Here is a 26236-nt window from a genome sequence, read left to right as displayed (position 1 = left end):
TGGATTTCACATAGGTAATTCAGGCACACAAGCCAAGACTCACACATACAGGAATTTGCTTTCAATCTACTTCTCATTTTCCCTTTTCCCAGCTCCCCCGTTGGCTGTCATATCACCGCATGAAAACCAGGGCATAGTCCATGAAATTAAACAATAAGAATTAATGACCAACCTTTAGAAGAAAGAGATGATCATTTATCTGCCAGACACTCAAGCCATAGGGTTCGCTGCCTCTGAGGACAAATCTGACATGGTAGCTTGATTCTAAAAACAGATGGGCTATTTCACTACCCTCCTAGCCTCACTGCTAATTCACAAACCTAAGACCACCCCATTATTGTATGACTCTGAGACTACATAGTGTTTTAGCAAAAATCATTCCTTTGTGAGAAATGAGTCACATACACAAAGATCCTGATGATACTTGACTAACTAGTCAATAAATGATAAAGTGCAAGATATAGATCCCTCTAAACTGCTAGACTGAGTCATCCTGACAGGTAGATTTATCACAGCCTATCCAAAGTTGCTAATACTAGCACCAGCTGTATAAAATGAGGGTTTGACGTGGCCTTCCACTGAGTCAGCTGAAACTCTTAGAAGTGTGCACCTTTACATAGAAGCTACAGCTACATCAGTGACTTGATATCTGGTCACCATCTGGTAACAAGTACCACAACAGTTAAACCTGGAGCCAATGTTGTTCAGTGTCTTCATGGGCAACCTGGATGATGTGATAAAATGTGCTTTCAGCAAATTTGCAGGTGGTAATAAATTAGGGGGAGAAGCTGACATGCCAAATGGTGGAGCTTCGATCCAAAGGCACCCAGAGAAACCCGAGGACTGGGCTGGCAGATGCATCCTGCAGTTCAGCAATGGGAAGCATTAGTCCTGCATCTGGATGCATCTGTGTGCATCAGCACAGGCTGGGAACTGACTGGCTGAAAGGAGCTGGGGTTACACGTACTGGCCCTACATTAGCAGTACAGTCAGCGGATCAAGGGACATCAGTGTCCCTACAGACTCAACACCTGTGAGGGTGCACTTGGAATGTGGCATCCAGTTCTCTGACCCCTGCCAAGTCCAAAAGGGAAGCACAGGAACTGGGGAGGGTCCATCAGAGAGCTCCCAGGGTGGTTAGAGGCCTAGAGCACTTCACCTACATGAAAAAGCTGAGGGAGTTGGGCTTGTTGAGTCTGGCAAAAAGAGACTGCTCCATAAAGGAGAGTTACAAACATGATGGAGCCAACCTCTTTGGCGGTAGCAGATAGTACAGTGAAGGGCAACAGCCACAAGCTGTGGCTTGAGAGGTTCAGACTGGTCTTCAGGAAAATTTTCTTATCAGAAGGGCAGCGCAGAGAGATGGTGAGCTCTCCATCCTCGGTGTTTTCCAAGACATGGTGAGACAGAGTCACAGGTGACCTAATCTAAGATGGGGAACAGTCCTGCTCCAAACAGGACGTCGGACTACAGACCTCCAGAGGTCAATTCCAACGTACACTTTAATGGTCTATGATTCCAAGAGTAGGATATATTTATCTCATCTCTGAAACTGGAAGCTCTACAATCCCCTTAGCATTGCTGAGAGGGTCCAGTAAGGCCTTGATTACTCCCTATGTCCCAGGAAAGCAGGAGAGACTGAACACCAAACCCTCTGCACTGGCAGAAACTGATACGATAAATTCAGCCAATCCAATCAGGTGAACTGTATTTCTGCAACAGAGGAAAATTAAAATCATTATGGATTCTGTGCTGTCTCACCCAAGGGGAAATTTCTCCTCAGCCACAAATTATGATAATCACTTAAACTTGGGCATATGAGTAAGGCTTATCAGAAAATAACCAAAGGAGGATTTTCTGTAGCTTCTCACACACTGGACCATCCTTGACTGCCCCCAGGTGTAGCCCATCTCTGATGCTTCTGAAGAAGTCAGGAAAACCCCCACTTTGTGCACCAAAGTAAAACTCCAGACTGGTGGTTGCAGGTTGCCAGCTGAAGCATGGGATTCAATTATACTCAGGGTCTTGAGGTGAAGTATAGATCTTATGACTACCTTGATGGCAATGCTGGTAGTCCAGTTTTTCTCAGAGCCCATGAAGGAAGGGGCTAAGCACATGTCACAGGGCTCTGGAGCTTCAGAGACAGACAGGACCAACATGAGCTTACAGTACAACCTGTACACGCCATGGCAACTTTAATGCTCTGCCCGCTGTCATGTTTGTTGCTGTGCTGTAGTAATGAAAAGTAAGGATGTGCTGCCTCTTCCTGAAACTTCTATTTCAAATGTCTAATGAAGGAAAGAGAGATTCTGATTTGTATATGCTGGGTTTGAAAAAGATAAGCAATCATTTTGAAAAATGAGAGTATGCACATCCAAGCACCCACACGTGTAGTTAAACCTTCCATCCAATGAGAGATAAGTCTGATGCTGACTGTTTATGTTCATGCAGTAAAAATTTCTATCGAATTGTTTTTCTTGGATGGAAAGCAAACCACCACATCAACTCACTTCATTTTAATGTCCATTTTATTGTAATTATCTTGCCATTCTCTGAGCTATCAGCATCTTGTTTTGGTACTATAAACACCTGTGCTTGCAAACTCTAGGCAACATAAAAAGAACATCTTGTTACAATAATATCTATAGAAAATGAGATTGGTGCAAAATATAATACTTGCAGCTTTTCAGCTCCCTTTTATCCATACACCAACCAATACCATATAAAGGCTACTTATTCAAAGTGTTAAGTCTTTTTGTGTTCATTATCATTGTTCATATGTCACAGCTGCACAGAAAGAAAGGATGGGTTACATGGTAAGATGCTTGATGAGACCTTGGGAGAAACAGTCACATTTTCCACACATTTCATGTGCAAGCCACTTAATCCCTTCATCTTCTCATCATCTATACTATACCCATAATGTCAAACAGCAGCAATAACTCCTGTTCCACAAGAATTACGTGCAGACAGTATCAACCCTGATTATATTTAGGTACAGAAGGATAGGTGGTTCAAGCCACAAATATTGTGCATGTCTTTAAGCCTTTAAGTTCCCACTTTTTTGATATGGACTGTAGATCTTCAAAAGAGCACAGTCCCATGTGGCTGGTTCCATAAATATGTGTAGGAAACAGCAACTGTTAAAAAAATATATATAATCATAGAAATAGTATTATCCTAATTTTTAGATAAGTAGCTGGGATATAGCTCCTTTGAGAAGCTTGCCTGACATCAGATGAAGAGCCTAGGGCAGTAGTGGGAAGTTAACCTAGAGCTCCTGAGCTCGTCAGTCATTTAAGTACACACTGTCTATCAGGGAGGGAAGACAAGGTGGCATTCCAAGAATTTTGCATTGTCATGGGATTCAGGAGGGAAAACTGTTCCTTCATTGGCCTTTGTTGACAACTCCAGTAAGAAGCAGTGGAAGGAAATCCCCCTAAACACTGTTTAAGCTAAGGATTTAGAAGATGAGCAGCAACTGGCCAATCCCATTAGCATACCTAACACTTGGAAAAAACTACTGTTGCATCTGTGTAGCTGCTGGTATCAGCACTCAGAGGAACAGAAGGGGTGGGTGATGTGGCAGAGTGAGATTGTTATCAGATACACAGCTCTGAGATGGGCTGGAAGAGGCCTGGAGGATCAAGTCACCCTGTTCCAGGAATGTGGTGTTAGGTACAGGTCTGCAGAAGACCAAGCTGACAAAGTTAACCTGGGTAACATTCTCGGTACTTTGAGATAAAACAAGACATTTTAGGGACTAACACCTAGACCTTTTTAGCCTATGGCAGGACAGGTCCTATTCAGGAACAATCTGTACAAGTGGAAAGAAAAGTGTGTACTGTCTCTTTCTCCCCTAGAAGAAAAGAAAAAGCATTCAGCCTCAGGGTAACGGGAAAACAGCCACTGCAGTGTGTTAGGGGTGTTAGGTGTGGGTGAGAGCACAGCCCCTGACTTTTTTGTGTTGTGCCTTTAGAATCTTGGAAACTGGTGGAAATGGCTGTGGTGGGAAATGTACAAGAACTGAGATCTCACCACCTTCCTGCACACCATCCTCATGGTGAAGAAATTTTCCTGAAGTCCGGCCTGAATACCTCAAGCAACAACTTGTGGCTGTTGCCCACCACCACCACTACCAAGAAGAGCCTGGCTCTTTGTCTTCACAACTCCCTCTTGAACAGCAGGACCCAATGCTGGGTGCAGCATTTCAGGTGTGTCTTCTCCAGTGTTGAGTCCAAAGGGACAGAGCATTTCTTTGATCTGCTGGCCACACTTCTCCAAACGTAGCCTAGTATGTGGTTTCTTTAATTTGCAATGAGAGTATCTTTCTGGCTCATTTGCTGTAGTTTGGGGTTTTTTTGCTCACTTTGTCACAAGTGACAAAGACAAATTATTTGTCTTTGGGGGAATTACAGGAAGGTTATCGAGTGACTGTTGCTACTTGAGTGATGTTGCCTGTGTTTGCACTATGACTGGATGGATCCCTGATGACAAGTGCCTTCTCAACTGAGTAAACTACAGAGCTTCAAAGCACTTCTCATCTTCATCAGAGGTTTTTCTACAAGAGATACAGGATGACTTCTGAGACAGAGAAAGGACTGTTGGACTGTGCACCTGGAACTGAAGGAGCAAGGGAAAAGCAAGCTCCCAAAGCAAATACCTGAGTGAAAAAGGTTTTTTTGTTGTGAACACAGTGTATCCATGCTTCATTTATTGGAGAAGCTCTGTGGTCACAGTGGGCAGAACTAGGTGGAAATAATTAAAGGCATTACCAGGAATGGCTTAGGGTCACAGCCTGCTATAGGAATAATATTTCATTTTCAGTCTTTTTTTGCCTGTTGCCTTGAAATAGAAGAGCTAAGGGTTTGGTGAACACCTCTTCTTGGGATGGAAAATTCAAAAACATGTATTCGTTTGGAACCTGTATGTAATCTACCAAGGCAGAGCTGAAAATGGGAAAAACATGTCCCCAAAATTTTAAGGAAATGTGAGGAGTCATGGCTCTAGTCCCTCTCAGCTAGGCATTTTACTGATGATTTCTTTCTACTCATTCTCCCTTACAGAATATTTTCTAAGCCTTGAAAACCAAGGTGTTGGGATAAACCATGAGGGGCAGGCAGCCATATGCCAGGAGGATGTTATCTCAGTTTGCATCCTTAGTGGTTGGAGCAACTTCCAGGAACAACTGGAGATGTAAAGTGACTCTTTGTAAAAAGTGAGAGTGGCGCTTATAGCGAACCAGTGGGAAATAAAGAATGATGCCACTGAAAATGAACAGGACAATGTAGAGGATCTCAATCTGGGGTTGATCAATGATGGGAGCTAACACCAGGTACACAGCTGCTATCAGCACGATTACAGGGATGAGAATCGGGACCTGTGAAAGAAAAAAATCTGGTGTCAAGAATCACGTAATCATGGGCCACTGTGGGTCTGGACATCCCTGAAACTTTTGCAGATGAAAACATGCTGCAACCTGAGGTGTTACCTAGAGATCTCAATTAATCCAGGCATCCTGTTTCTCAGCCCACCCCCACTCCAAGGCTGAACATCCCTTCAAGAGCTACACCATCACCACACACCCTAACCCCTGGTCTTCCCTGCCCTCCTAGACATGAAATTGCAAACTACTGTTCTTAGTGCCAGGTCTGTTCTTGCTCTCCCTACTACCTTGCATCCGAAAGCTGAGCTGTAGACCAAACACACAGCAACGCATACAAATCACATAACTGAACCTTAGCACCCTTGGGCAAAAAAGGTTTATTCATGTGTTGACAAATAGGTGGACAGGCAACCTCAGAGGGTATTTCTGTAAGTCTGGTCAGGAAACATTTAAATTTAAATTTGAGGCCGTCCTCCCTCAAAGGCTAGTGAATGCACAAGAGAAAATGATTTCACAAGGTGAAAAACTGAACATTCAAGCTGGGATTTTCCTTTTTTTTGCTTTTGTAACCCTTGTCCAACACAAGGGCACTGATACAGACCGAAGGAAATGTTGTTCATGGTTACCTGTGGGGGCAGGGAGAAGACCTGCCATTGGCTTCATCTGTCTTAGTGGGATGCTCTACTCTGCTCTGCTCCCCCCACACCATGTTCTAACACTTCTGGCAAAATGCTAATAAAAATTATTTTCAAACCAAGGGCAACCTTTCCCTTAAATACAATCCTGCAATGCGCATACTGATTCTGCAGGACATCAGCCACAGACTGTCAGTTGACCTGGAACCTTTAGATGTGAGTTGCATCTAGTTAAGGAAAGAGTTAGGCCATCAAGCCAAAGGCTGCAGCAGGCTGACACCCTCACATGCCATCCACAGGCCTGAAGGACATGGGAGTGTTATACAATATATGAAACACTGTTGTAGAAACAGAACTTTTCCTTGAAGCCCATTCTGCCACAAGTTGGGTGAACATCCTCATCCAGCATCCTAATTTCAGGACAGAGCCACAGAAGCCAGTGACTGCAAAACTTAATAGAACACTGTTCTTCTTCATGTTGAGCCCCATAGGACACTTGATATTGTTTCGCACAGCCTGGCAGTGTCAGCCTGTCATCTATATCCTGGAGGAACCCTATGAAAACGAGGCTGTTCCTGTTCACGCATTCTTTTCTGTAAAAATATTTCCCTCTGTTACTGAGGAAGCGCTGCAGCTCAACTCATGGCACCAGGGAAAGAACAGGTAACCCCTGATTTCTTTCCAATTAGCTGTTTTACTGGAAACAAACCTGTCTCCTGGCCGTCTCAAAAGACTTGGGCCATTCTGGCTGAGTATTTTGTCCTCTGCAAGGTTCTTACACCTGCGCTGCCCTCTGAGGAGTGTAACCAAACTCTGAGACCATAAACAGGTGATTACATTTTTTATCAGAATCATCCTTCATTTTCCTCTTAAATCTCTTGGAAAAAAAGAGGATATGGTAGATATATTTTCCACACTCAGGGGGCAGAGCATTATTAGCTTATCAAGACAGAATTCAGCCTTGACTTATGCCTGTATATTCACACTATCTTGCCCCTTGTTGATTTTGCTGAGATAAAACATGAAATTAAAAAACAACCAACACACTAAATCTGTAAGCAACCAGCCCAGTGCTCGCTCTTTCCTCATAATGCTTGTAGTCATTTGGGCAATGTAGGAAAAGGGTTTGAGGGTTTTATGTTATTACTTCACCTTGTAAGATCTTGGCAGTTCTGGTTTCTTGATTTTTAAATACAGGAGGCCAGAAATAGTCATGCCATAGAAAAACCATGCTATAAAACTAGAAGAGAGAAAAAAAGAAAAAAAAGACAGCATTACATTTGGGGTGAGATCATCCAGGAATGTCAGGCCTGACTTGCAGATCCCAGATGTTCATCTTTCCAATTAAAAAGGAGAATATTGATATAAATTTAGTAGTTCTTCTGTTCATTTCCTTTCCAGCACAAACAATGAGAACTTCAGAATGATCTGAATATTATAGATTCATTTCAATATGAGGATGAATCACATCCAGTTAAGTATGTAGTGACAGAAGCATTCATGCATTGCAAAGATGCTGGTTCCTAAGCTCTTTTCTTTCTTCCCTTCCTCCTCTCCACAATATTGGTTAGGAAGCAATAGCCCCAGCTCATAAAAACCCCCACAATATAAAAAAACCAGGAGCACGGGGGATGCAAACAGAAACGTAACACATACATACCTGAAAAAGTTCACGATACTGGTGAAGCTTCCTGATACTACCATTATTAAAGACACAGCAGATGTAAACAGCAGAGCAGGGGAGGGCGTGAGGCATCGCACATGAGCCATAGACAGAATGTCTGGCTGAAAGCCAAAGCAAAACAATATACCATCATGTCACACACCCAAACGTACTTACTCATTCCCCTCAGCTGCTGGTGGGAGCTCTGCCTGCAGCCAGAGCCACTCTTGATCATCAAATAAACATAACATAAAAGCAGTTCAGCTCTGAGGAGTGTAAACATGGAAACTCCCCCTCAAGAATATTTTTATTGTTTCTAATTGATTTTATATCAAATATGCTCAGTTTGGGCAGGCAAGATGAGGTTTTCAAACTACTAGTGTGACAGACTAAGGCCAAGTCAAATCAGAGCTTTCCTGGTGATCATCAGGACCTTGTGCATGGTCCCACTATTCTGCTCTCTGTCATGTCCCTCTGGGACTTTACTTCTTTTGGGATGCCTGGAAAATGAGACGAGGAGTACTCCTGAAACAATTATGCAACTAACCACAAAGAAAAACAGGATTTGTTCCAGAACACAGAGAGAATCATTAGCCTCTTTATTGCTTGGTTCATTGGGAAAGTTTAATGAGAAAGGCTTCTCTTTTTCCCTCCCCCCACCCCCCTAATTTCCAACCAAGATATCATGCAAGAACTTCTTCTAGAGCTGAGTGTCTAAGAAATGGCATTAAACGTTCAACTCATCCGATATGGTCAAATTCAGGCCATCTGTGAACTGCTTAGCACAGAGTTGACCACGATAAAGCAGACACCGTCATCAGTAACAGAAACTGTGGAACCAGTAACCACCAACCCAGTCATCTCCACCAGCCTGGCAACTCATATACATCAAAGATTCCCTCCTATGTACAAGGAGTGGAGCGATATCCTTCACACCTGAGAGCAGAAATGCCAGATGGCGTGGGGAGGAAGGACCAAAGAAGGAGAAAGGTCCAAGAGGAACACAACATGCCTGCTCAAAACAGAGGACAAATGTAACTCAGCTCAAGCACTAAGAAGGAGAAGCGTGCCTGTGAGTGAGGGGGGTCCATACCAGCAGGTGGAATGCAGCAGCAGCCTCAGGAGCTTGTATGGCCAGGTGCCAGCAACTGGGGAGACTGGGATTCAGGGGCAGATACTGAGCAGACTGAATGTCTGAGCCCAGCTGCTGGAGGGACCCACACTGTACATCTGTATATATCTATATTTCCCACTAACAGAGCCCTGATCAGCCAAAGACGGGAACAAGATGAGGCCCTTGGTGTGGGATGTGCTAGTGTTTGTGTGAGCACTAAGCGTGTCTATATGTGAATCTGTGTGCCCTGCTATCTGTATATGTATATATACAAATATACATGTATGTATGTGTGTATATATATGTTGTATACTTGTGTTTGTATGTGTGCGCCTATTGGGAATATATGATGAATTTACCGGCTGGACCAGGGAGTATGGAGCTGCAGCAGCCTGACCTCTGCTGGGCTACCAGATTTGTCTCCACCTGACAAAACTAATTAAAAACCCCAGCTAGGGGAGGTGGAAGGCTCGGCATCACCTTGTAATTGCTATGAAGCTTGAAGAGCAGAGACATCCGATGCTACATCTGAACTGGACTACACCACGGGAAGGACGGAACACCCCTGAGACCAGCTTGCGTAGTCTGTATTGCTTGCAAAGGCAGTGTGCCAGTGCTGGGCTACCTTCCCAGAGTGAGCAAGGATGCCTTACAGCATGCAAGCATGGCCAGGTTTCCCCTCCCTGGCAGGTGTATTAGCTAGGTCACCACAGAGCCTGTGCCAGGTGCTCCAATACAGCAAGCGTTATTTCAGTTGTTCATTTCAAAGCGGTTCTTAAACTCCAGGTTAGAGGTAATTATGTCTCTTTCCGAAATTACATGGCTGAAGAAGAAATCCAGGAGGCAACATACACATTACATTCAAAAAAGATGGGGAAGAAATTCTTTGAACAAGAAACAACCCCCTAAAGAGCTATCATGCTACAAGCCAGACCCCATTTTTTTGTCCTTACCATATGGCCTTCCCTTGCAGCAATGTAGCACACGCGGCCTCCACTAAAGAACGTGCCATTCGATGAACCAAATGTAGACAGTGCCACCGACAGGGAGATGAGCCATGCCCAATTGCCCAGGACTTTGTCCCTGAGGTGAAAGAGTTCACACCATAACATCCAGCTCACAGATGTATCAAATACTCATCATAGAACCAGACAGGTTTCTTCCCTCCATTATTCTCACTGAAATTTTTTCCAAAGCCTTTCTAATGATTTAAAGCCTTCTTCCAGTTCCCATATTTAGTCACTGATCCAGAGAAGGCAGCTTTTCTTCCTGCCCAGTGTATATATATCTACATCTGTTGACACTGCAATAGTGTACAAATCTGTCACAACAGGCAAGACCCCATTTTTTGTGTACAGATGCTATGGCACGAATCCTGGGGATACTGCTATTACAGCAAATAATATTAGCTTGGAAAGCACAGAAAAACTGTTTCCACCAGACCTGAAGAAATATCCTGCACTATAACCTCTTCCCTAATACGCATAAGAATTTAACCCTTTAATCCCATAATCACTCATTTCTGCTACTCTGTGACTAAGGCTTAAGCCAAAGCAATTGTTTAAATTCCAGGAGTTTGGTTCTACAACATATTCAGACATTTATGGTTTGCTTTCTCCATAACAGAAGAAGTAGCAGAGTTACAAATAGAGTTTGAGGTAAATATTTGCAAGATGTGATAATCTTCGCACCTGAAAGTGAAGCTTGTCTTCTGGAATGAAGCAGCATGAAGATTATTAATTGAGTAATAAATGCTGGTGTTTGGGGATAACTGTCACATACACGTATACATATACACACAAATACACTATTAATCTAATTGGCAAAAATTCCAAACTCAGAAGTTTTTTAGAACACTTTATATTTCCATCTAAATTGTATGTCTTTATGCCCTAAGAACTCTTTTTTAGTATCACCTATCCCAAACATTCAAAAATCAAGAGTTGGGCTTTCTAAAGTCATGGCAGGAGCTTATCTATCACAACAACTTAAAAAAATGTAGTTTAGAAGCTTAATACCTGGGTTATGGTCCTTCAGGCATTGAGTTAAGCTAATTACAATAACCAGAACAAAAATGTTTTCCCTTTTTCAAAATGATGGAATCTGGGTATCTCCTATAATCATGTGACTCCACAACCATAAGGTCTCAAGGGAAAACAACATATATCACAAAAGTAATAGTAAAATCTGTAGCAATTGTGTATTTTTGCTTTTATGAGTTTGGTGCTTTGCTGTTTGGACCCTGAAAATGAACTATGGGCACTACTGTGAGTCACTTCTACCAAGCAAACTGAGATCTGCAGTTGGTAAATCACAGACATCAGCAAAACGCTGGGGAGAGTTTCATGAGCTCCTTTGTGGCTGTACCTCTCACCACTGAACAATGTTTCTCTCTGGCAGTTTTCTTATATGGGGAGTAAACATTTAAATGTGATATGTCTTCCTCTGTGGCTTTTTTATATTCCTCCCACCCTTACTTACTGACCTGAATAGCTACATCTCTTGCTCATGAACCACAGCCGTTACACCCTCCTCAACCTGTGGCCATCCACCTATCCTCCAGGCTTTTGAGTGCCCAGCTTTCTGGCTGCTAGTTCAATGTTTCTTCCTGAATTGCACTCTCAGGGTGAAAAGATTAATCAGGCAGGAAAAGGAGATGTGTTAAAAAGGAGGAAGCTCACAAATAACTTGTTAATCAGGAATGATGGGAAAGGAAGTGCAGAGAAAGTTCATGACACTGCAGCTTAGTGAGGCTTTGTAACCTGCTCAAACAAAGCACTAGACCTTTAAAAGCTCCTATTTATAATGACATTAAAGCTGTTACAGAATGCATCCAGCAAGAGCTCAGTCAGACCTTCAAACTGGAGATTTTGTGAAATGCACACAGAAGCAAAGTCACTGATGACTTTCTAGGAAGAGGATAAGCAGCAACATAATCTGGATATATTGTGTCATCATTTCTGCCATATGACTCATTTAGGGCTATCACAGATTCTGTGTCTTTGGAAATATTTAGACTAAGGCTGGATGCTCTGGTGGAAGATCATCTGGTTAGGAGTTGATGATGCCTACATCTCTTATGACAGTCTCTCCCTTCTCTTCCTAAAATCCTTGTCTTGCGGAGAGGTTGTTTAATATCACAAACATTTCAGGCTGACGACAGGTACAAATAGTTTCTTTGCAACTCTGAAAAAACAAATGCCAATTTGAAGATACAATTACCAAAGGCACCCAACTCCTTCTCAAAGGTGGTGTAGAGATCAGCGTCATTTTCCATTTCCCCACAGATGGAGAAACTGAACCAAAAGACTCTGGTCTGATCTAATTCCAGGTGCTGAGTGGACAGGATTCACTCAGTTGGCTCCTGTCTCACTCCCAAACCACTGCCTCTGCATTAGTGAGTGGCGTATTGTCCTTTCCACGTTTCTGGAAATATCTAAAATGTGGGGCATCTCCCAGCCCCCAGGTCTGGATATACACCCTTGCTGCATCCTCAGTTTCTGTCCTGAGATGCTCCTGGTGCGCACTTCACTACCTCTTTATGGCCACTTTCCATGGGGAAAAACATGATTTGGAAGGGAGCCACAGGTTTCGAGAGTGAATGGGAAGAGATGTGCTGCAGAGCACCCCGTCTTGGCAGCCTAGGTGAACTTTGGACCCCATGGGCCGAACGGGGCTTCTTAGCCTTGGCCTTCGGTGGGGGCAGGTTGTACAGTGTCCTGAAGGTGACAGAGAGGGGACTGGCAGCACACTTCCCTGCGACACAGCCTGACATGTCTTCCTGGCCTGACCAATGCAGTCCTGCCATTCTCACTGGGAATAGCAGATCCCCTGAAACTCAGGGGAGAACCCATATTTTACTGGGCTGCAACAGCTGTGTTGCCACGTGCAGAACTCACCCCCAAGTGACAGCCACAGCTCCTGAAGACAGCAGTTCAGATGGAGTCATGGCTGCTAAGTAACTCACGTTTACCAGCAAATACAGGCATGTAACCAAAGGAATGGCAAGCATCACAGCTCTGGGAAGGGTCACCTGGAAAGGGATGACAGGAATGTTAGATGCAGCACATTTATGCCTGCACGGGGCTTTTCTTGTTTTGTCCTTGCCACCACCCACATCTCTCAAACTCCTTTGCTCACTAAGCTTTTCTACAGAACAAGACTTCAATCCAGATTCACATGGCAGTTTTTGTACCAGTGTCCCAAAGATGTCATGCAAACAGTAAGGTTGTACATTTCAAAAGTTAGTCCTGAAAAAAAAACAACAGTCTCAAACCATAAAAACCCACCCAAATTTATTTTAAAAGATTTTGGTTCATAGCTGCCCAAGATGTCTGTTGCATACTTCTTGATTACTTTAATATTGATTTGTTACTAGCATGTTCTGTCTCCTGGCGTGCTGCATTTTCCCATGAACATCGCACTGACATGGATGAAGTACCCACGTGTGTTGCATCACATTTAACTCCTCTACAGATTAAATCAAAACAGGGCAGCACAAAGGAGATTTGCTCTAGGAAGGAATTACATATTTCTTTCTAGTGACAGTATGCTGTCTTGGAACACCACAGATCATTTTAAGGCCCAATAAAATCAACAAGCACTACCTTATGCAGCTGAAAGCACTGGAAAAAAGTAGTGGAGTGATCATATAGCAATCATATATATCTAAAAACCTGAAATACCAGTTTTTGCATTCCTCATTCCCACCGTAGGACAAGATATAGCAATTCCTTACATTGTTGCCTCCCCCCCCGCAAGTACCACATGACCCTAGGATCTTTGCTGCCATTTAGGTTAACATTTAACTGTGCGCTTTCATTTAATCTGTAAAATCTTGTGCGGAGGGCTGGTAGAAAGCACACTCTGTACACTCTGCACTCACACAGCTCTTTCTAGAAAAGGGTTGTTCACTGCTGTAGTGTCTGATCTGTGAAAATAGGTAATATGGCACAGAGAGGGCTGATGTAAGATGCACACGAGCTGCTTCAGTGCCTATAGCATGGAAGGAACAATGCCAAAAAAGTAGGTGTTGAAAGACAGGGGTCATTCAGAGAGCTAGATTCCCTCTCCAGTGAGGCTTGGCTTGCTCTGAAGTCCCCACTCCATGCCATGAGGAGAGATAAGTGGTTTTTTGATACATACATTATAGATCAAGTCTTTTAGGGAGTATGTGGCGTTAAGAAACCTTTATGGATTATAGTTGTGAGTGCTTTTCTGCGTATATCTAGGTATCTATAGTGAGATCCTCTGAACACTAAGACAAAGCTTCATCCCAAAGCATCCAAGTGCTGCCTAATAGCTTTGTTGCCAGTCAAAGGGGTATTTTAGTGCTTTCTTGTCAGTAGGCTGTTAGTTTTGTGTAGGGACTCGGTTTTACCCTTTCTGGACATAGCCTTAAGTGTCTTGCCAAGAAGACAGAACAAATCATGAGGAAAGCTCAGTAGTCTTTCCTCAATGCTTTAAACCCTTCATAGACAGATTCAATCATATTAGCAGCAGGATTAAGTAAGTAAAACTCAGCTCACTTACCTCAGGTTTCTTCAGTTCCTCAGTTACATAGTTCAAGTTGTTCCAGCCATCATAGGACCAAAGTCCCTGGTAAAATGCCACTCCAACTGCCCCAATACCTGCAGTCGTGTTTTGAAAAGCATTTTGAAAACTCTGAGTTTGTCCCTTGGCAAGCAGCACCAATCCGCCTACCACAATCACCAACAAAGCCAACAGTTTGGCAGCTGTAAGAATGTTCATAATCGACGTCGCCAGCCTCACATTGAGACAGTTGATGATAGTTAAAAGCAGGATGCAGGCAGCAGCTGTACATTTGATGACAACCTGCGGAGATGAGCATCCTGGGTAGAACGGTGCAACAGCATATTCAGCAAAGCTCAGACAGACAGCTGCCAAACCAGCTGGTCTCACTAGGATAACAGAAGTGTAGGCAAAAAGGAAAGCAGGAAAAGAACCAAAAATCCTCAAGATGTAAATATATTCACCTCCAGACTCTTTAATTATGGTTCCAAGCTCAGCGTACGACAAGGCTCCGAACATGGCGAGGAGACCACATGCTGCCCAGATAAGCAGGCTGCTGGCAGGGCTTCCCATACGGTATAGCACCTCCTCGGGGGACATAAAGATCCCCGAGCCTATCATGGTACCTGCAATTAATGACACTCCACTAATGAGGCCAACCTCTTTCTTCAATCTTAATTTCTCCTTCCCTTCAGTCAAATCTGTGGATGAACGAGGTGAATCTGTTGTCTTTCTTTTCCTCATTGTGGAAATGTTGTTAGGAGATAATATGGAGCTAGACTGAGGCATTTGAACAAGGACTATCTCAGGCATTTAGCATGAAGTTAATAATTACAAAAGTCATGCTGAACACTGTCAAGAAACACAAACTTACCTTCCGCATTTGCATTCTTTTATTAACCATCTTATCTTCATAATTTATGATGGTTCAGATCCTGCCAACATTGATTACCTTTAAATCTCATCGCAAGCAATGGTAACGGATAGCATTCGGCACCTCAGAATCACTCAGCACTTTACTGGACTGTCCCTCTGGTTACTCCTCCTTTAAATCATGCTTTAAATGGCATCTGAAATAAGGGTCGAGTAAGCAAAATCCCCATGCAAATCTGTACTTTATTCTTTGCTTAGAAGTCAAAGCTCAAACACCTGCTTTAGTGCTCAATCATATTTTCATTCCCCACTACAAAGTGACCAAACAAACATGCCTGTCACACTACATGTTACAGCTTTTCTCAACGAGGAACATTTCCAGTGTCTTCATCAAAGACACAGAAATGTTCTGCTAAAAACAGTTCAGAGATGTTTTTTTCTGCACAATAGTAAGGGGCAATTCTGGCTTTTTCAAATTTCAGAAAGTGCAGGAGGAGAAGAGTGAAAAGGCTGGAGTGACATTTTTATGGGGCCTTTTTACCAACGTACATGAGGTACGCATATTCTCATCACACCACAATCTTCAGAAGACTTTGGCGCAGCTCATTATATACACATTGCAGTGCACATCCAAGAGAAATGTAGCATAATCTTTTGGGAATTCCACTGACCCCTACTCAGATATCTAACACATAAGATTTCAGACTGTGGGAAGGGTTCTGCTAAAAATCCGAGTATTTTTACAGTGCATGCCAGTGTATTTTGTGCTACCGAAACGTATGAAGTATTGAACGGAAGGGAATCTCCATATGGATTCCTTTGAACTTTAAACTAAACTGTACTGACTGCAACTGTAAAAAAGGGGAGTTACTGTCCTTCATGGTCTCTTGCAGACTTCTTCTGTGATAAGTATCACATCTTCATGGAAACAGCAGACCTTGAATCTTTAAAACTATCTGTTCTCCTGATACAGGATGACACTTGGGCTCCGGCCTGCACAAGGGCTCAGACCTTGACAGTACTGCTGTGAAAGCTTGTCTGTGACTGTGACCTTTTGCTCTTATAAAGGCACAGCTCAAGAGCTGCTAAGACCTAGAAAGCTAGTGCTGTCTTACACTCTAGAGGACAAGTACACAATGGGAAAGTGCACAAAGCACATAATACCATCAGGTTGCAGTTTGGTGCTGTACAGTTTTGTGATGATTATCAGATCTCTCCCCTTATGGTATAAATATTCAGTGTGAAACCCCTAAAATTTGTCAGACACCTCAGCAGAAGCTGCTGCAGAAGCCTCTGCCTTACTATCTGTCCCAGGGGCATCTTCTTGCTTTCCATAAGGACTGTAAGTATGGAGCCCCATAATCTTGCATTGCTGCTAGCAGTTTTCCTATTTACTACTTTCTAGTCTTTGCTGTGTCTTGATGTTCATAATCTTGCTTACCATTCCAAAAAATGTTAGTATTGTACTTTAAACTTTGTCTGTCTGTGTGTGTAACTGGGACTCACAGTAGGGGAAGTCAAACCTTCTCAGTAAAGCTCACCACAGACTTCCTGTAAAACTGTAGCTTTAACAAAGTGTGCCAAAAGATGAGCTGCCGGGGAAGATGACCAGCTGTCGCAGCACTCTCCAGACTAGCCAGCTGCAACAAGGTCTTTTACCATCACATACTGACATACTCTTCATGCCGGTCCCTCTGCTGCCTTCTCATCTCACCTCATCCAGGGCACGCTCTCTCTCTGCTTCTTCCTCCTCTCTCTTCCTTGGCTGCCCAGCCACAGCTGCACCTTATCTACATCAGCCAACCCACCACCCCTGAAGCCAGCCCACAGTTGTATATTATCAATGCTAATTAACCCAGCTCCATTCCACTACAATTCCCCCTTTTTTTTTTTACATTTCATACCTTGTGTTTTTAACAATCGTTACAACTTTTTTACAAATAAATTTTTCATACAGTCCTTTGACTCCTCTACAAATCCCCCCCCCCCCCTTTTTGTTTTTTCTTTCTAACATTTCATACCTTAGGTATCTAACAATCATCACAACCTTTTTACAAATAAACTTTTCATACAGTCCGGACAACTTGTCCCTGAATTCCTTCTTCACTTTTATCTTGGGCTTTTCAGCTTCTGCAGGTTGATCACCTTTCTTCTTATCTGCTTTCTTAGCATCTGGGATTTTGATTTCTTCAGAGGGGGGTTCTGATGAACTTGTCGTGCCTTGTCCTTTCACCTCTTGGGTCACACTAGACAGTAACCTGAGTGAGCTTTCAGCAGCAGCAGATCTAGAATACAACGCTAACACATCATTCTGTGTCCTGAAAAACTTCTTAACAGCCTTGTGGTCGCCCATTTCTTCTACAAGTGGAGACACCTTCAACGAGCACATAAACGCCAGCAAGAATACCCCCAGGCCGAGCAGCAGCAGCAACGGCAGGAGCCGCCCGCGGCACCGCGCTGCTCCCGCGCCTTCTGCCAGCACAGCCATCACCGCTGTCTGGCCGGACACGCTCTGGACCCGCCACCGCTGTGGGCTGCTGCCACATCTGGCTGTGTACTCTGCTGCTATTGCCGATTACCCTCAGCCTCTTAACTCGATGGCAGTCAGCCTTCCTTCTCTTTGATCCCAACGGCTCACCTTTACTGGTATCTGATCCAAGTCCCCAGGCTCTCCTGCCTATCTCAACGTGATCTAGATCACAGACTATCCCCGCCTGTCTCTGCTACACTGGGCACCGCTGTCACTGTTGAAAACTTCAGATGTCCCCCGGCACAGCCATTATTGCTGTCACCACTCATTACACTCAGTCTCATCATCTGAAGGGCCTCACACAGAGCACCAATTGTCACAGCACTCTCCAGACTAGCCAGCTGCAACAAGATCTTTTACCATCACATACCAACATACCCTTCACACCAGTCCCTCTGCTGCCTTCTCCTCATCCAGGGCATGCGCATTCTCTCTCATCCTTCTCTCTGCTTCTTCCTCCTCTCTCTTCTTTGGCTGCTCTCTCTTCACTGGCTCACAACCCCTTAACAGAACAGCCACAGCTGCACCTTATCTACATCAGCCAACCCACCGCCCCTGAAGCCGGCCCACAGCTGTATATTATCAATGCTAGTTAACCCAGCTTCATTCCTTTACAACCAGCCTGGCTGAACAGAGAACTTTGGCTGGAACTCAGGGCAAAGAGGAGAGTTTACCAACTTTAGACAAAGGGGTAGGCAACTCTGGAGGACTACAAGGGTGTCACGAGGTTATGCAGGGGAAAAATTAGTGATACCAAAGCCTAGCTAGAACTCAGGCTGGTCACCGTCATAAAAGATAACAAAAATTTTTTTCTACCAAATAAATTAGAAACAAAAAGAGGGCCAAGGGTAATCTGCATCTTTCATTTTGGGGGGAGGAGCAGCGTGTGTGTGTGAACATTGCCACAAAGGTGAGGAAAAGGCTGAGGTATTTAACACTTTCTTTACCTCAGTCTTCAATCGCAAGACCAGCTTCCCTCTGGGTACTCAGCCCCCTGAGCTGGAAGACAAGGATGAGGAGGAGCAGAATAAAGTCCCCACAGTCCAGGAGGAAATGGTCAGTGCCCTGCTGCTCCACTTAGATGTGCACAAGTCTATGGGGCTGGATGGCATCCACCCAAGGGTGCTGAGGGAGCTGGGGGAGAAGTTCACCAAAGTGCTCTCCATTATTTATCAACAGTCCTGGCAAAGTGGGAAGGTCCCAGCAGACTGGAGGTTAGCCAGTGTGATGCCCACCTACAAGAAGGGCAGGATGGAGGATCCAGGGAACTACAGGCCTGTCAGCCTGACCTTAGTGCTGGTGAAGGTTATGGAGCAGCTCATCCTGAGCACCATCAATGCAGCATGTGCAGGACAGCTAGGTGATCAGGCCCAGCCAGCCTGGGTTTGTGAGAGACAGGTCCTGCCTGATGAACCTGATCTCCTTCTATGACAAGATGACCCACTTAGTGGATGAGGGAAAGGCTGTGGATGTTGTCTTCCTGGACCTTAGTAAAGCCTTTGACACCATCTCCCACAGCATTCTCCTGGAGAAACTGGCTGCTCATGGCTTGGACAGGTGCACTTTACGCTGGGTTTAAAGCTGGCTGGACAGCTGAGCCCAAAGAGTGGTGGGGAATGGAGCTATGTCTCGCTGGTGGCTGATCACACAAGGTGTTCCCCAGGGCTCAGTGTTGGGGCCAGTTCTGTCTAATATCTTTATTGACAATCTAGACAAAGGGATTGAGTGCCCCCTCAGTGAGTTTGCAGATGACACCAAGCTGCGGGGGGAATGTTGATCTGCTTGAGGGCAGGAAGGCTCTGCAGAGGGATCTGGACAGGGTGGGCTGATGGGCTGAGGCCAATGGTATGAAGTTCATCCAGGCTCAGTGCCGGGTCCTGCACTTGGATGACAGGACGCCCACGCTACAGGGCTGGGGAAGACTGGCTGGAAAGCTGCCTGGTGGAAAAGGACCTGGGGGTGCTGGTCAACAGCTGGCTGAGCATGATCCAGCAGTGTGCCCAGGTGGCCAAGAAGGCCAACAGCTTCCTGGCTTATATCAGAAACAGTGTGGCCAGCAGGACTAGGGAGGTGATCATTCCCCTGTACTTGGCACTGGTGAGGCCGCACCTTGAATCCTGTGTTCAGTTTTGGGCCCCTCACTGCAAGAGGGACACAGAGGTGCTGGAGCGTGTCCAGAGATGGGCAATGGGGCTGGAGAAGGGTATGGAGCACAAGTCTGATGAGGACCAGCTGAGGGAACTGGGGTTGTATAGTCTGGAGAAGAGAAGACTCAGGGGGGACCTTATTGCTCTCTACAACTACTTGAAAGGAGGTTGTAGGCAGGTGGGTGTAGGTCTCTTCTCCCAGGTAACTAGCAATAGGACAAGAGGAAATGGCCTCAAGTTACACTGGGGAGGTTTAGATTGGATATTAGGAAAAAAATATTGTGGTCAGGCATTGGAACAGGCTGCCCAGGGAGGTGGTGGAATGACCATCCCTGGAGGTGTTTAAAAAAAGCGCAGAGGCAGTGCTTAAGGACAGTGTTTAGTGATGAACTTGGCAGTCCTTGGTTAATGGTTGGACTTCATGATCTCAAAGGTCTTTTCTAACTGAAATGGTTCTATGATACTATGATTCTATGAAAAGCAAAAGGTTACTTTATTTGCATCAAGTATTTTTCTAAGTCTTCCTAGCAAAGATGTGAGTTTGAGAGTAAACATATTCACCTTTCTACTGCAAGACTGCAAATTAATGCATTTCAAGTTAATGGTTTGTGAAGTACTTGAGAACTTGTATGGAGACATCCCAGTAATGCAGAGTACTTTGTTTTACTTCTACTAAATGACAGCGCTCTTCCTGTTAGCTGGTTTAGCTATTTGTAGCTTATTTCTTGTAAAATTGCTAATCACAGTGTTAAGCGATGCTGGAAACCTTCAGAGGTCTTAAGGTCTGGGGTTTTCTGCGGTATGGACACTCTACTTCTGTGTGCATCCATGCATGTATTATGTATACTGATCCTAATTGAAAATGTATTCACAAAATATGGTTTAATTAATGCTAAATTAAAACTTAATATGACTACAGGTAGTTAAGTATCCTTCTAGTAAGGTTACTGATGTATTTCTGTAACTGTTTTTCTGTTTTAATGATGGAGATTCTTTTCTGAAGGGTAAACGCAAGGTTCTTGGAGGGCTGAGAGGATCTTTTCAAACCTTTACAGTGCTTGCTTTTAAAAATTAAGAACTTTTAATCTTATGTTGTAGAAAGAATCAGAATTTCTTCAAACTTGACCATGTCAATTTGATATTTTCTGTAAGACCACTCAGATAGCCAGGAGAGATTAACTGCTATGTCAATAACCTCTGTCAGTTTCTAAAAGGAGGTCTGTTTCCAATCCCAGGATCATAGTTATTCAGTTGTAACTGCTTCTTTTCTACCTATAATGAATCTAGTTAATCATGGTAAGAATTGAGGCTATTGCTGTGGAAGCTAGGACAGTCTGATTGCTTTGGATCTGTTTTTTGCCATTGACTTGTTCTTTTTTTGACTGATATTAGCAGTAAGGAGCAGCCATAAGATACTGCAGTTAAATGAATTTTCACAATTATAATTTGTCAAAACTGGATATGTAAAAGGGCATCTCACTTCTCTCCTTCAAAAGGCATGTATAAGGAGGAGTAAAAATAAAACTGATGCTTTCTCTTTATGTGGAGTAGCAGAGCTTTGTTGCTCAAGCTGTCACATAATAAATGCACTACCCAAACAGCTCACTTTTCATTTACCTTTGACATTGCAATGGGTGGTTGCCATCTACTGGTCTCTAAACAATAAGGCAATTTTGTCCAGTGAAACAGCTCAGTCTACATTTGGTTTTGATAGTTTGCATTAGTGATTAAATAGAAACCCTAAAACGTGTACTAGTTCTTCAATACTAAGGTAACTTGTATAGTTAACTTGTTATAGTAACTTGTATATATAAGCTTGAGTCATGAATGAAAATTCTCCTTGAATGTCCTTAGAGCTATTTTTATCTCCATAATAGGTATAAGGACTAGAGAAAGCTAATTTAAGGTAAAGGCCAATGTCAGTGGTAAGAACTAGACAAAACATGTGGGCAAATATTTTGCAATACTTAATGTTAGGTCCCAGGAGTAGTATTTGGAACAGAGTTACCGTTGACTTCCCTGTTCCATGCTTATGAAAGAGTTACAAATCTCAGAATGGGGATTCAAAACAACCCACAGTCTGAGGATTAAGTGGCCAAAGCCATTGCCCATAATTTTCTTTGGAGGCAGGCACCAATATTAGAATTGTGCAGGGATCAAGACTCTTTTTTTTTAATTTGAAAAAACCCCACCACTTTATATGAGAGGTACTAAAGGTTAGAAAACTCATCCAGGACATAAGATGTGGGTTTGATGGCTTCCTCTACTTGAAAACACAGAAACCCACAAATCTAAGTTGAGTACCCTCACCTCCAAAATGCAGGCTTTGAACTGCAATTGCAGGCAGACCTTGGTGGCTGCACTTGCAGTATAAGTAGAGATGGCTGCTTCAAAAGGGAGGAAATAAAGGCTAGGGAAGCAGAGCTCTGAAATTGGTCTTGAGCCCAGAAGAAATACTGGGGCAGAGAGAAAACAGCCCAGGTGCCCTGTGTGAAAACATGAGAAGGAAAGAGGACTCATTTAGAGGTATCTGCCTGGGGAAGGGGTGCCCTATAGTGTTTGGCTCCAAGACTACCTCCACAGTGCATCCTGGTTCTTCTCACATCTAAGCCCTGAAACAGAACAGCTTTGGGCCTCCACCCCACTGGAGGCAGCCTGGACCCACCAGCTCCATTTGTGGTTCTGGTGCTGTCAGCCTCTGCGCTCCGGGAGCCAGCAACGCTTGGTTGTCCCCAGGGGACCAGGGCTCCTGGTATGCCTTGCAGCAAAGAAGCTCTAGGTGGGATTGTAAAAATGCCAACACAGGCTACAGCTAGCAAGATACCCAGCTTGGGCTACTGGGAGTAGGATGTGGAGGAAAAAAGGCATTTCTGAGGGCACATGACAGTCCTAGGCTTTGCACCAAGAATAATCACTAAAACAGAGCTTGTTTAAGTTTGGACAGTAACTACCTTTCCCTCTCATGTTACAATAGCAGATCTGAGCCCAGGGGATTAAGAGAGGATCTAAAAAACCAGAATTTACCATAGGCTGAGTTAGTGCTTCCTGCCTGGGTCTGCAGGCAGCCTGCAGCGGGGCCGCAGGAAGGTGAGCCCCAGGCTCCCCGTGCTTGCTCACTGGGGGCTCAGCATATTCTAGTTCTGGAGCTATTAAAACTCTGAAAGACTTACTTTTGTTTTACAGATATTCTGCATGAAGATGCATTTGGTATCCTAAATGTTGCCAGATACCGGATATTTTGTTTAGCTATCTTACTGTATTCAGGAGGAAGCTATTGGTGTCATATTGCATGTTCTCTGGGCTGCTCTATTGAGCTGGGCATAGGGCAATTAACAGTGCCACTCTTATGTGTTGCATGAGTGTACTCTTAAATAAAAGAACTGTTTTAAAAGGCAGTGATGGAATAATACAAAATAAGAACCACAGATGAAAAGAAAATAATTACAATTTTTGTGAGTACTGACCCCACCACTGCTTAGAAAGTCAGGAGTTGTGACTTAAAGTTTGGTTCACAAATATTTTATGTTTATTGGAAATAACATTTTTAGAAAGGTTTATAATAAAACTAGAAAAGATAATGCTGCTTGTAATATTATTAGAATAGCATTCCAAAGCTAAACAAGCAAATAAGGATTAGATTTTTACCACCAGACACTGCAAACATAAGAAACCAATACAACCAGGGAAAATCCTAAGTGACCAGAGCAACAGAAGAGTATCTGTGTAAGGGTTCATTTCCCAGGCTGCTGGAGCAGTGACTTCATTTAAAAAAAAAACAACCAACCAACCAACCTACAAAAACTCAATGGTCTTAGACTGATGCTGGCTCTAGGATTCCATGTTTTGGCACTGCAGGCAGTTACTGTATAAAGTGCCAGTGGCACATTTTCTTTCACCCACTGAGAGAATATTATACAAATGTGTTCCTTCATTCCTCTTCATATCTATATTTCCTGATTTTATAACTATATAAATACACAGTGTACATATACAGTGTTCCAAGCCTGTTCTGTTTTCATTTTCTTTTTCTAGCAGTACTTCAAATTAGCGTCAATTGTTTCTTTGCATTTGTTTGTACTCTTGAGAACTCCTTTCAAGTTTGGAAATTTGTTTTTCATTTATTTATTAAGTTGAATTCAAGATTAGATTATCTTGTCCTATATGAAGTCTGTTTTGCAGAATCATTATCAAATGAATGCTGTAATTTTAAATACCAGAATAAAAATAAACACTTTCATTAAAACTCTCTAGCAAGCAAGATTAAAAAAAGAATTAAAATATGGCTATATTTTCAACTCCAAAATTGTTAATTTAATTAGTTAAATGCATTCCTACATTTATGAGTAGGTGTATAGTAATGCTTTCACTAACACTAAACGTTATTTTTAAAATGAATTTTTACAACACAAGCTTAGAGCTTAGCCTATAACTTTACATTCACTGTGTTAGGTATCATTCTATAATAAAGTAGCGTCCTCTGTACAATTTTTGTCAAAACCATCATAATAATATTGGCCAAAATCATTCCAGTTTTTCTCAGGTGAAAAGGGGACATAGTAGCTGAAGGTACTAAACTCAATGCCTTAAACATTTCACCAAAACTGATACCTGGTTTTTAATGAAACTCTGGACGAGAGTGACATTTAAGGCCCCCAGAAGCAGCTCCCTTCCCCAGCCTGCCTCACTGCTGCCACAGCAGCATCTTCCTCCCAATAATCCAAAAGACTAAAGAGCTGTTGGCCCACCTGCCTCTTTCATTCTTCTTAATTGCAAAAGCAGGGAGGATCCAGCTTTGGGAGCAGAGCACCTGCTCTACTACTAGGGGACTAGGAAAAGCACTCAGAGGACAACAGCCAGAAAGAAAAATAGGGTAACGCTGCTTGCAACAACTCATGAATGTTTTGTGGGCTGCCTCTGCCTGTTTTGCTTTCCCTGGGACACAGCATGAAGTGCAGGGTGGGGCTGGGTAGGCTTATCCCGGCATTGCGCAGACTGCTGTCGGCATATGTGGGGCAGATCACTCTTCCACTGCTGTTCCCCCACGCAGGGGTGCAATGTGCCTCAGTACACAGCCAGGGCCAGCATGAGGTCAGGCTTTGCCCCTGCGTGCCCAAAACATTTTGTTTGTGGAGGAGGTATGAGCTGTACGATAGGCTCTGGGCCATCCTTGGAGCACTGCGAAGTTGGTCTCCTGGGGTAAGCTAAGTCAGGGACAAGGGGGCTCAGCCTGTCTCCATGCCACTGCCCAGCTTCTCAAAAAGCTAGGACAAGGGGTTAATTTTAACACTCTTTAATTATAATGTTGCTTTGAGTCTGCCAAACATCAAGGAAAAAGAACTTTTGCCTAGAAAAGTCACATAGGTTATGACATTTTATACCTTTAGCTGGTGCTTTATGAAGTTGTAACAAAGTATTCTGCAGCTAATGCTTCGTTCTGTACAATTTTACCAATAGAAAAACTAAAGATGTTGCAAAGAGTGAAGTGTTGAGATTGAAACTACTTCCATCTGTATGCTTTGGTTAAAGTTACAAACAGGTATGAATAAAAGGAAGGATGAAATGGATTGCACATCTTTTCCTGGCCTTCCAGGGGAAGTATGTATGGGAGATGGGGAGCAGGTTTTAATTCCATTTGGTAAATTTTCATTTCAGTTTGTATGAAGAGAAGAACTGTGTTTAAAGGCTTGGAGGACTCCTCCTGGTCCCAGATCATAGCTTCCTAATTACCCTTGTCAGTGATGCAGTCCGCTGATAAATTCATGACATAATAAGGATGTCCAAGAATCACTCTGAAGTAGTACTGTTCTCTTGAATGCAAATTGGATGAATCTACAGCTGTTGTCTTCCAGTTCTTAGCCCTTAGCCAAAATGAGTGGAAAGGCACTCTTATTTACACATACAAACTTCCTGTTTTGCGGTCCACTAACAGGATGTATTACGAGGGAAGAAGTTTTCCAGCTGAACTGGATTTCTGCCTGGAGCCAGCTCAAGCCAGTAGGCAAAGCAAGCTGCAGGCTGCAGGGTGTGGTGTGGTGCCTACTTTTCCTGTGCCAGGGACATGGGAATCGATTACTCCCATTAGGACAGCTATTTTCAGCTTCCCACTTGCAAAGCTCCTTGCTCCCAGTGTTACAGGAACAGCAAAGGTATAGGTGGGTGGCTGGGTGGTGGGTTCCTGCCCCAGCAGCTCCCGCAGGAAAACAAAGTGCTGCTCTTCCTGCTCGCCCTGCCTTTTCCATTTTCTGCTATGGATGCAGACTTACCCCTGGGCCCGCACCCCAGCACTGGTGGGTGCAGATGCACAAATGGCTGTTGGGACCTGATAGGAGATTAGCTGAAGACAGGGGTCCTTTACT

At 43.6% G+C, this 26236-nt stretch overlaps 1 protein-coding gene and 1 long non-coding RNA gene across 2 annotated transcripts; both read right to left on the bottom strand.

Annotated features, from left to right (window-relative positions):
- Positions 1–2510: 2510 nt before the first annotated feature.
- LOC130151865 (b(0,+)-type amino acid transporter 1-like) lies at positions 2511–16974 on the bottom strand. Its single transcript, XM_056344644.1, has 6 exons — positions 14331–16974; positions 12698–12831; positions 9752–9881; positions 7682–7806; positions 7174–7261; positions 2511–5380 (listed from the first exon to the last, which is right to left on the bottom strand). Exons 1-6 carry the CDS (start codon positions 15141–15143, stop codon positions 5147–5149), a joined length of 1524 nt encoding a protein of 507 aa, XP_056200619.1. The 5' UTR covers positions 15144–16974; the 3' UTR covers positions 2511–5146.
- Positions 16975–17216: 242 nt separating this feature from the next.
- LOC130151866 (uncharacterized) lies at positions 17217–18241 on the bottom strand. The gene is made up of 2 exons (XR_008822764.1): positions 18112–18241; positions 17217–17488 (listed from the first exon to the last, which is right to left on the bottom strand). It is a non-coding gene; the product is annotated as an uncharacterized LOC130151866 (long non-coding RNA).
- Positions 18242–26236: the final 7995 nt, after the last annotated feature.

Source organism: Falco biarmicus, chromosome 6 (genome assembly GCF_023638135.1).
Source record: "Falco biarmicus isolate bFalBia1 chromosome 6, bFalBia1.pri, whole genome shotgun sequence".
NCBI lineage: Eukaryota > Metazoa > Chordata > Aves > Falconiformes > Falconidae > Falco > Falco biarmicus.
This window is presented reverse-complemented; position numbering and strand designations above follow the sequence as displayed.